At 39.7% G+C, this 12,020-nt stretch overlaps 1 protein-coding gene across 5 annotated transcripts in view; it reads right to left on the bottom strand.

The window, feature by feature from the left end:
- The window catches only part of LOC122986038 (FERM domain-containing protein 5), a 62,127-nt gene that overhangs the window by 9,962 nt on the left and 40,145 nt on the right, over positions 1 to 12,020 (bottom strand). For 3 of the 5 annotated variants that reach the window (XM_044357103.1, XM_044357101.1, XM_044357104.1), the window contains exons 2-10: positions 9,018 to 9,122; positions 7,307 to 7,349; positions 6,068 to 6,146; positions 4,170 to 4,267; positions 3,290 to 3,413; positions 1,897 to 1,984; positions 1,670 to 1,758; positions 899 to 962; positions 660 to 751 (exon numbers count right to left, since the gene is read on the bottom strand). In XM_044357103.1, the coding sequence (XP_044213038.1) occupies positions 660 to 751; positions 899 to 962; positions 1,670 to 1,758; positions 1,897 to 1,984; positions 3,290 to 3,413; positions 4,170 to 4,267; positions 6,068 to 6,146; positions 7,307 to 7,349; positions 9,018 to 9,122 (782 nt within the window). Of the gene's footprint in view, positions 1 to 659; positions 752 to 898; positions 963 to 1,669; positions 1,759 to 1,896; positions 1,985 to 2,414; positions 2,589 to 3,289; positions 3,414 to 4,169; positions 4,268 to 6,067; positions 6,147 to 7,306; positions 7,350 to 9,017; positions 9,123 to 12,020 lie in introns of those variants that run through there. The other 2 variants (XM_044357102.1, XM_044357105.1) reach the window with 2 other exon arrangements.

A 12,020-nucleotide genomic window follows, 5' to 3' on the forward strand; every position in this document is an offset into this window, starting at 1 on the left:
TTGTCATAGTAAGTGAGACATTAATAATTAATGGTTCATTTTGCTTTCAAGGGATGTATGTGCTTCTCTGATAGACAGAACATATCTTTGTGTTCTTTTGCCTTTTAGTCCCACAGACTTCTTATTAAGGCACTACGGTCCTAATAAGTGGGAGGCTGATAAAATATTATCAGTCTGCCACTTCAGAGAGTCATCAAAAGGTCACAGCATATTAACTCCATCCATCGTGCTCGGCTCTGCCCTTCACATGCCCCCTCTCTTTCTCTCTTTCCATCTGTTAACCCCCACACACTCTTCATCACCTGAGCCATCAGCCCGACTCATTACTACACCACTCCCGGCCTCTGAGTTCACAGGCTGCTTATTTTTTTTAATCACCTTTTCTAAGCTGGAGAGAGCAGAGGGAACCTGCGCTATAATTCGCGGCTGAGACAGGGGAGCCATATTTCAGAAGGAGCGCCAAAGTGCTTGCAGTCTCGTGCGAGTGCACACTCATTCATTAAAGGTCAGCGGCAACTCACGCTTCATTTTCCCATTGACAAACAGCCTGAAGTGAAGAGTTTTTAAGGACACTAAGGTACCGTAAGAGTGCTCAAGGATACAGAGCAGGTATCTACATTATCACGGGGGGGAATGAAAGAAGTAATTTATAGACTCACTTATAGAAAGCTTGGTTCTCCACTCCGCACTTCCAAAGGTGCTTACATGCCTCAGGTGTGGGTGCAAAGTATGTCAAGATGATCTGTTTGTCCTGCACGTTGAAAATAAGAGGGCGTGCAGGACAATATAACACACTGAGATAAAATCACACATATTTCTACCACACTCTAAAAACAGTGTCATCAGAGCATGCATTCCTTAAGACTTTTATTCGACATCCAACAATTCATGCTCTCACCTCCTTCTGATTTGCATATATGTGGAACGTCTTGCCTTCAAACTTCAGTTTGGTTACCTCGTTCCTGTCCGGGAGAGAGCCACAATAGTCACACATACAGCAAGGGGAACAGAAAGCCACAGCCTCTTTAAATATTCATGAAAACCTCTTTGAGATCACATAAACAGCAATGGAGCTCTGTGTCTGGCCAACAAAACAAATAACTGATAATATTCCCTGCAGACAGGGAACAGAGAACGGGGGAACCTGAGCTCTGCTGAGGGCAAACAAACAAGGCAATTATAAATACTGCCAACATAATACATAACAAGTCAGTCTTCATTAGTATAACAATGCCTTTCAGAAAACAGCACATACACAAAAAGACAAATGTTAAGCAGAAATGCATCATGTTGTACACATTTTCAATTTCTTAGTGAATGCAAATCAGCAAGTGTTCATTACAAGTAGAGGCTTCTGGTATCTTGCTTTTGTCGTGATCTTCTGCTAAGTGTTGTGAATCTAGCTGGTGTAATTAGCCATCTGTGCACATGCTAATCCCCAGCTCTTGTCACAGGTAGAGGCAGATGGATAGTATGTGTCGACTGCGAGTGTACAACCAGCTGTGGTGCACATGCTGCTCGATGCAGAATGTCCTACAGTAGATCACTGTACTTTAGATCAGGTAAAACTGAATCCTACACAGTGTTTTTTTCTGTTACAATTTATGCAAGGAGTCAAGGAGTGTGCTGGGTTTGGCTCACATAAGAGAATGTTGCACATTTGGCTCACCATTTGAGAAAATGAACTCTCTTGTTTCCCTGAAGGACCACAAAACCAAACGGTGTGAAAGCAAGGAAAGCTGGATTCCCAGACACATCCTGAAAGACACAAATAACCCACAACACAAACATAATTCAGCAGCATGTCTTAACATATACGGAATATTTCTGTTTACTCATTTTAATGCTAATCTAGAAATAGCATAGCAGTGCTTGAAAAAAAAAACACCACCCAACCTTGCACGGATGCGGATCAACACCATATGTCTCCAGCATCTGGGCTTTCTGCAGGAAATTACGCTCTGATGTTTCAGGCGTCTGTCCACTGAGGGAGGGCAACAACACACCAAACATCTGTGTCAGTCTACCATTAAAAATGGAACAAAAATTGTCTTAAATTCAAAAAGCCAAAAACAAATTTCTGATGATGTCACAGATTCATATTGAGGAAGACTGAAAAAGGGCAGACCAAGGTTAGACCCAAATATCAAAATTTGATAAGCTGAAGCAAAATCTAAAAAGCACTTATTCTTCATCTTAGTTTCAACTCATTCACATGTTGTCAGGAGTTTTTATAAAACAGCTCTGTTTACTTGGTGGTGAGAAAAGAAGAAGCCACTAGTGGGCAGCAGAGTCTCATACTGCTCCTCCAGCATCAAAACTAGACATGGTTGATGCAATTCCAGCTCTATTGTGTCTCACTGAATATCATTAAACAGACATCTTTTGTCTTTGAGGGGTTCTTTTTTTTGTACCTGTCACAAACTGGCTCAGGAATGTGACGAAGGAAGGAGACCATGCAAGAATATAGTTAAACCAAATATTATTAAAACTAAAGCTAACAAAACAAGGTGTTAAGAACAAAGTGCAAAACCAAAAGATAATGATGCAGGATGGATATGAGCAGGAGGAAGGGAGAGAGAAAGTAGCCACATGGGCCAGCTTTTATAGCTTGGCAGGCCCAGGTGAACCATGTTACACTGACGACCCTCCGCTGTCAGCCAATATCCAGAAGGCAGTGGGAGGGCGTCACAGTACCAGTCATCATTAACCTTTAAACTGCCTCTTGAATAATGTACGATAACACAGTGGCTCATTTAAACACTCATTTTAGAGCAAATCAGAGCCAAGAAGAAATGGTCACATGAGTTTAGTTCAAATACCTACTTGGTCTTGTTTTCTGGACTGGAAGTGTTGAGGAGAAACGCTTCATTAGCTCACCTGCTGCCTGTCAGAGTAGTATGTGAGTGTGTGTGTGTGCAGTTCAGCCCTTTCTAATCACTTTCATTATTACACTGTGCAGCTCCTACTGTTAGGGGTGCTTCCAGGAGCGATCACTAATAACTGTGCAAATAAAGAGCAGGCTATGAGCTCAAGACAATCCAACTGTGTTATTTGAGCAGATAGGAGAGAAGAGAATGCTTTTCTCCGCCATCTGCACAAATAACCAACAGTAATATGTCTGGCTGACCCAATACAGACCAACTGGATGTCATTACTGCAGTCAATTGAAATGTCAGAGGAAGTGTGGTAGTTGTTCAGCCTGTATGAGAGCAGGATCTGCAGGTATGTGAGACTGAAAGGGAGGCTGGCATTGGAGGTGCAGTCTTATATATGTTTTATATCTTACATCAGCTCTGTCTTGTGTATATCTGCAATCCGGCGCTCCAGTTTCTCCGAGTGTTTGGGGAAGAACTGGAATTTGGAGCTGTAACCTTCAGGATGCTTCCCAGGGTCATAATCACCAATCTCAGCTGGGGGTAGAAAACAGAAAAAGTTAAATGTTAAACTTTCAGTGCACGTGAAAGTTAAACCGATGTCTACAGTTTTAGGTACACTGCTGCTTTTGCCAGAGCAGACAGACTGAACATGCTCTGGATTATTTGTGCTCCTTCATGCCATGCTGACTGCACTCCCTCGGATGACCCTGATGCTGATTTCTCTCTGCAAGGAGGACCTGACCAGGCAGCCCATCTTTAATTCATGAGCCCCTCCTCCAGAGAGCCTGCATCCCCTCAAACACTGTGCTTTCTGTGATGTTGTGCCCACAATACCCCGTGTGTGTTGTTTGTTTGTGTCGGTATTTGTGATTGTGTGTGTGTGTGTGTGTTGAGAGGACGATAAGATGCCAGATAACTACTTCAAATACATTATAATTGAGCGTGATCTCTTGGTTATTAAAGACTGTGCAAGCCATTAAATGAATTATCATACAAAGTACACTTTCATAGTCTATACCCATATGAATAAAGCACATCTGATGACCATAAAATATGTATCACATATCTTAATCCATAGAAAATTTTCTCTCTGTGACTATGAAACACTACAAGCATATCCTTTGAGGAGCATTATACTGTTACATTCTTATAATATCACTTCATTAAACTCCTCTCCACATAAAAATCTATTTGCCCGGCTGGAAGTATTTATCAGCGTGGTGAACTACAGGCCCTAGTAAAACAGTGAAAGAGTGGTGCAAGTCATTCCCATCTGTCACCTTTCATTACCTTGAAGGATGAAGGCAGCAAGCATGGCCGCATCCGAGGTTTTACACAGGAGCCGGCCGTGGTAGAGGTCTCTCTTGATTTGCAGGAAGACAAGATATCTATGAGGAAAATGACAAAATTCAGGCCTGCTGATAAGCATACTGATGATTCATGAGTCATAAATACCCCTAAACCGCTCACACACTTCTCAGTAAAAAAAAAACACTGAAAGAATAAAACAATAAAAAAGACAACAAACAACAAACCTGATAAACCTCAAAGACTGTTGAGTTCACTTTCCCTATGGGTGCTTTGAATATTTCTTTTTGATTTAGCTGAAATGAGGGTTTTGTTTGGGGGAAAGAAGAGTAGGAGGGCCCTGAGGGAAAAGCTGCTACTGTGCTTCTCTTAAAGCCTCCAGCCTAGTTTCAGACTAACCCAACCAACCAGCTCCTGAAGCATGAAATTTACTCCGAGAAGCATATGTGATGATGATAATGATGACTATTATTATTGTTATTATTATCATTATCATTATTATTATTAGAGATGAGGAGAACACATGCAGTGATATTATTAAAAGACTCCTACAAAACTCCAAACATGAACGAAACCACGAATAAGACATTCGTCTCATTGTTTTACATAATCCTGCCTCTATCTGGGCTAATAACACTTGCTGTAAGGAGACACGCATTAAAAAGCTGCTTACATTTCCCATGTCGTTCTCTCTGCAGTAAGTACAATAGATCCTTTTGAAGGTGTAACAGATAAATGGGTAATAATTCATGCATTTAGGGTTGCGGGCTTTGATTTTTCATTGTGTTACAACAAATCTGTATTGAACAAACATGAGCTCAGTTTGAAGATCTGAGGTCTCTGAGAGACACATCTGACTGAGACACTTCTGCCTGGTGGACAGGTGTAATTATTTTCCTACAGAGCTCACTGCTGTCACACATGCTGTGATGAGGGTTTCACGTCAAGACGCTTGAAATAAATACTCCTATGTTTATTTCACCACAGAAGTGGCGCATCTTTCCTGAATTTTGTTTTGCACGCCCTTACTGTCCACACAATCCCCACAGAGTATGACACGAGGGAGCACATGCTGAATGAGCCTTGTGTGTGATTGATTATTTACCCTCTCTCTGTCTCTCGCTCTGTGGTCTGCACCATGCTCTTGCCCTCTCCACTCTCATCATCATGTATCACTCTCTCTCTCCTCCTTCCACTCCACAGCCTTTTCATTCCCCCTCCTCTCCCTTTCCACTCTCAATCAGCACCCTTTGCCCCCTGTCTCCTCTACCCTCTCTGCTCATTATGTACACTCTACATGTGATACACGTTTCATCTCATTACACCTCGGAGAGAGAGAGAGAGAGAGCGGGCTGCTCTGTCCATGCAGTGATGAATACGGCAGTAAACTGTAGATGCACACAACTGGATATTCTCCACATTATTTGGAGGCAGTAAGTTAGCTGGTAAAGTGTTTTGCAGTGTTTTTAATTTGTCATATCTATCTTTTCACAAATTAACTTGGGAAAATATTTTGACAGGACTACCAATTATATTTCAGAAAGTAAGCTGCTGGTGAATGCTTTTACATTCCTCCCTGCTTCACAAGTCCTTTTGCAAACTGCGTTCTATTTAATATTTATCATAATGTTTTAGACAGTAAAGTACTCGCGCATTTTAATTATGAAGGATATTGTTTTCGAAACAGACACGTTTGATGTGCCTAGAAATTCGAGAGCACAATCTGTACCAAGCGCATCTGCTTTTCACAGGTTTGTCAAATGATGGCAGCCTCTCCATGAAAAAAAGTTGTCTCTTCCTCTCTGTTAAACTGGGGGAACCTGAAACAAAGCTAGCTGTGTCAACTCATCTGAAGTGAAAGCAACAACGCGAGGTCATACCGAGTGATCTCCTCCTTGAGAGCAGCGGGCTCGGGAGGGTAGAACTTGACTCTCAGACACATGGTGAACGGAGGCTGAGCTGCAGGAAACAAACACAAACCGTTAAAGAAATGGACAGGAATCCTTTCGTGGTGACAGATCAAACAATCAACAGCACCATCTTACCATCGATGAATCACTACATTGTAGCAGAGCTGTTTTGTATCTTCATCAGTTACAAGATTAAATGTCTGACACCAACCAAAGTGCTCCAATGTTGAAAAGCACAACTTAATCAGTCCTTCCCCTGCATGTATTTTTTAACACACTTATTTAGTATGGACTGCAGCTAGCATGTATTATACTGGTGCATTATTTATTGGTTGAAGTGTACTATACTATCTTACGCATATTTATTATGTTGTATGTATGGATTTTATAACATTTCTAGGGTGCCTTTTTAAGGAATCATTATTAAACCACAGATCATTTACATTTCCTTTTTTTCTGTTGATCAATAAGCATCATCCCTGTCAAATATTTCAACTGATCAATCACTTTGTCTTTAAAAGTTAAAAAATAATTAGACCCAATGGAAAAAAGCAAGTATGTCATCACATTTGCACAGATGTAAACAGTCAATGTTTGTGTTGTGACATAAATGATCAGTTCAGCATTTTGGGAAATCTGCTTATTTGCTTTCTTGAGTTAGGCAGGAAGATTGATATCAATCTCATGTCTGCACAGTAAATATGAACCTGCCGCCAGTAGCCAGCTTAGTGTAGCACAAAAACTGGAAACAGGAAAACAGGTAGTGTGGCTCTGCGCAAAGTTAACAAAATCTTCTTACCAGCACCTCTAATGCTCATCGATTAGCACGTTATATCTTGTGTATTTAATTCATACAAAACTGATGTGTAAAAATGGAAATTCAGCATTTTATGAGTGGTTATGTGCTATTTTCTGGCCAGGACCAGTTGCCAGGCAACCAGTGGAAACTCTAGGAAGTTACTGTGTTCCAGCCAAGAAACAACTCAACAAGAAAGCAAATAAGCGCATTTCCCAAAATGCTGAACTTTTCTTTTAGATAATTAATTATCAGTGTTTACACTGTTTAATTTTCTCTTGTTAAATCAACGCCACAGTTTATTATATGCATTCAAATATACATTATATCAGATCTCATAGTGAGGATGAAAGATTTAATCATCCAATTTCCAAGATTATCCGCAAAGATAAACATTAACTCACAGTACTTACATTTCATTTGCTTGGCAATTGATTTTGTGAACTCCAACCAGTGCTGTATTAGGAAGGAAAACAGATAAATGTAAATAATTAGATAGCGACACAAAAATCCTGTCAGAGTAATACAAACATCTAATCATTCAGCTGACACTTGCAACACTAGTCGCTATGATGTTCAGCCGTCACCACTGACAGATTTCTGGGGAAACCTGTTCATGTAACCACAGAACCTCTTGATAATGATTCGAGTGCCTAAATATGTCAGAGCTGTATAGAATATAGAGTTTGTGGGGTTTTCTTTTATGAAATCATCAAAGATTTCAGGCGAATCAGATCAAACAGCTCTCATTGCAGTGGAGGTCTCTTGAGAGACTGTCAGAGCAGTAAGGCTGATTAGACAACAGGTTTTGATTTAACAGTGAGCTCCTGCTGGTGGTGACAGTTACACAGGATCTGCGTCTGTGGCCAGATTCATCACTCTCTCTGAGAGCATTTTCACTCTCCATCTCTCTCCCAGGTTGCCTTCTCGCCAACTAAAACCCACCCACAGCAACAACCACCAAAATAGTCCTGAGCGACAGCATAGGAAAGGCAGCATCAGCAGGACTTGGCGCTTGTCTGCAGGACAACAAAATGATCCGTGAACATGTGAATACTTCATGAATCAAGCAGCGCTACTACATGCCTCTCAGCAGAGGAGCCTGATGGAACAACCGTCACTCTGAAAGGCAGCGTGAATAAGGAAATCTGAGGAACACAACTTTTCACTCTGGTCCACAGTCTCACTCTCATCCCTGGACTAAAATCAAATCTGATCAATTTTTAAAGTATAGCCAAGCATGTGATTTTTATATAGACACAAAGCAACAAAGCCATGTCTGTATGGAGCCATTCTGAGTTCACATTTGACCACTACTACTTTTGAAATGTTGGATGCACGTGATATAAGAAGACAGATTTCAGGTTTAGCATCTTTACTTCAATTCAAACTTTGGATTAATTTTTGATATTTTTCTGGATATTAAATTAATAGTTTTTTGGGAAATACCTTAACTTGCTTACTTGCCGAGAGTTAAATGAGAAGACTGATGGATAGCGCTGGAGCCAGCTGGTGATTAGCTTAGCTTAGCATAACGACTGGAAACGGGGAACAACTAGCCTGCCTCTGTCCCAAGTTCAAAAATCCACCATCTAGGACTTCTAAAACTCACAAATTAATGTGTTGTTAGCTAAGCTAACCGTCTCCCAGCTCCATATGTAACGCACAGACATGAGAGTGGTATCTAACTCTGAACAAAAAAGCGAATAATGGTATTTTTGCCAAAAATATCAAACTACTTTTTTAAATCAGCAGTAATGGTACCGACACATTGGACTGGTTAATTTAAAAAACTTCACACAAAACACACACACATGTATGTGTAGATACTGTACTATACACTGTGTAGTTGAAATAAACTGCAACACACTCTCAATTACGTTTTCTCATCCACCTAAAAGACTTTAAAGCCCGTTTGCTTTAGTGTTTGTGAATCTTTTTGAGACATAGACTTGTGAGACATAGCACCATGTTCTCATGAATGGATATGACTTTTTGTTCTTGGGTCTCTCTCTAGAAGCAATCTTATTATTTAAAAAAACAATACAGCAACTGATAAATGGATCAAATGAACATAAGTGTGCACACAAAGGACCCTGGTCATGCTCACACACAAACGCTTACCCGCTGCTTGTCTGGATCCACATATCTGATGCCAAAATAGTCTTTCTCCAGCAGGTTGAGGTGGTGGCAGATGAGGTCAAACAGATACTGTCCTTTTGCATCCCGCTGTGATAGAAGAGAAGAAAAAAAAGGCAATTCAGCGAGAAATGTCAACAAAAACAAATCACAAACATGTGGCCGAGAAAAGATTCAACAACAGAAAGGCACTGTCCTGGTTTTCAACATGAGAAATACAGTAATTCCTGCTAGCAGAATGTGCTTTAAATCCTGCCAGAGATATCTTGGATTCATTCAATATTAATACACAGCCAGAGCCATTTGAAGTCTGTGGAATAAACCCCGTCCACGGCTAAAAGAAGAGCTCAAATAGAGTGTGGATTAAATATGCTGAGATCTCGCTGGGGTTTTACTAATACTCTGCATTCTGGACCTCATAAGGAAGCTTCCCTCAGAGAAACAGCTGTGTGTACCACAACACAGAGAGAGAAGACTGTGTCCAATACACATCTGATACCCTCCACCTTGTTCACAACACTGTAGCCTGCATAACATCGCTGAGCAGCTTCAACTGGACATCCTGGCTTTTACCAGAAAATTTGGATCAGACTGGAACAGATTTTTCTGTGTAGTTTGAAACGTCCCACAGCGTTCACTGTGCTACTCTTCACAAAAAGATGACAGGACAGAAGCAAATTAAATGCTGCTCTTCAACATAATTCATTGTTTTCCCTCTGGAGGAGTTTTATAAACCTATGAGGGATGCAAATATAATTTGCATAACTACAATAAGATGGATGATTGCAACTGGGCGCATCACCTCAGCAAGCCAGGTAGAATAATAAGTGACAATTCCTCAACTGGAAAGTGTCAGTCACTGTAAAGAGCCTGAATCAAGTCAAAACAGTCAAGAAAATTGTACCATTATATCAGAAAAAAACAAAATTTCAAGTAAATTCACAAGCCTGGATATTATAAACTTGAGAGTTTACATCAAGTATTTTCATTCAACAGGAAAACCTGCACTCATGAGCTGACTTTGACATTTCAGCATCTTGATTTCTGTGGCATTAAAGCACCTGCATCAGAGCATTTTTCCCGTAAATGTGATGAGGTTAGAAGGTGGGTGTGATTAATCAGTGTCAGGAAGACAGCAAACATTAATCCTAGTGCCACTCCAGTGGCTCAACGTCCTCCTCCTTGCTAAAGAGACATCATGAACTTGTGACATATCCCATAACCATCTCAATAGAAGCTTTTTTGTAGAAGCACTTTAATTAGTCCGTCAGCACATATATACACAAATGCCCGTCAGGAGTCACTGCTCATGACAATTGAAGGCTACAGTGAGAGGAACAGTTTATTCCATGGAAAGGAAAATTTTCCAATGAGAGTATTGCTCATCTTTGTTGTAAAATTTAAAGTTCAAGTTAAAATGAGTTATGTCCACATGCTAAATGGTCTGTTAAAGCTGCACTTATCAATATTTCTACATGAACAATGGGTAAAACATCTATGTGTAATGTGAAAGGTAGAGAGAGAGAGTTCTCACCCTCAGCTCTACTGTGCTTCACAGTCTTTCAACACATTGTTCTGGTTTGACGGCCAGCAGCTGTACTGTTTTGGTTCACTTTTGCTGCTTTAATCAGTGTTATTTCCAGACGCAGCAGGAAATAAGAAAAAAAAGAAAAAAAAAAAAGAGAAAAACACCACTGCACACTATCTGCCCAACAACAAAACAGAGATAATAGGAGAGTGAATATTGGACTTATATTCATTGAGGGGATATAGAGACGACTTCAGATGAATGCTAACATTGCTTCATGTCTGCTGGATGTGTAAGTAACTAATGTTTGCTAACATGCTCGCCATATATATATATATATATATATATATACATACATACATATATATACATATATATATATACATATACACACACATATATATATATATATATATATATATATATATATATATATATATATATATATATATATATACATATACATATATATATATATACATATATATATATATATATATATATACATATACATATATATATATACATATACATATATATATATATATGTATATGTATATATATATATATATATATATATATATATATATATATATATATACATATACATATACATATACATATATATATATATATATATATTATTTTCTTTACAGCTTGTTGCACTATCCCAGGTGGCAGAAAAAAATCAGTTAATGCAGGTTTAAGAAGGAAACACTCATATCTACAAACAAACCTCATTACCTTTTCAATACCTACTGCCTGTATTGAGTATTGAAAACTGTCAAGTATCAAGGTATGAATACTTAGCCAGATTGTTGTTGACTGATTCTTTTTGTAGATATCTTCTGATCTAAATCAGGACATTTCGCTAGTGTTAAACTGTATTAAATTAAGTGGAATGATTTTATTGAAAAACACTGCTAAACTAAGGTATGAACATTTTAAAATCATACCCAGCCTTAACCATATATATATATATATATATATATATAACCATTAGCTGCAGTCTGATGGCCACTCAGGTCTCAGCCCTCATTATGATTCAAGAGGAGGTCAGTTCAGGTCAAGGTTGGACAGCCGCTGTCAGCTGCTTCACTCCTCCTTCCCCTGCCTGTGCTTGTTTGCCCTGTGGTGGCAGTAGAAGTGTCACTGGCAGCACTCTCCTCCACGTCATTACTCAGACTGCAGATAACAGGCACTTCATTAGGACAAAGGCCTGTCGATGCCGGGCTTGTCGCTTAATCGCCGTGATTCTCTGTGACCAAATGCCAATAGGAGTTGCTCTACTGGAGGTAACTGACCTTTCTGTAGCGAGACCGAGGGGCTTCATGGGTGCTCGCTACTGTCACTTTGAGATTATTTCCTCGTTGGAACATTACTAACCAATCTGACATCCCTGCTAACTTAGTGGGCCTGGATAAAATACAGAAGAAAGGATCTTTGCGGTGTTCGCACAC

Source organism: Thunnus albacares, chromosome 7, assembly GCF_914725855.1.
Source record: "Thunnus albacares chromosome 7, fThuAlb1.1, whole genome shotgun sequence".
Classification (NCBI taxonomy): Eukaryota; Metazoa; Chordata; class Actinopteri; order Scombriformes; family Scombridae; genus Thunnus; species Thunnus albacares.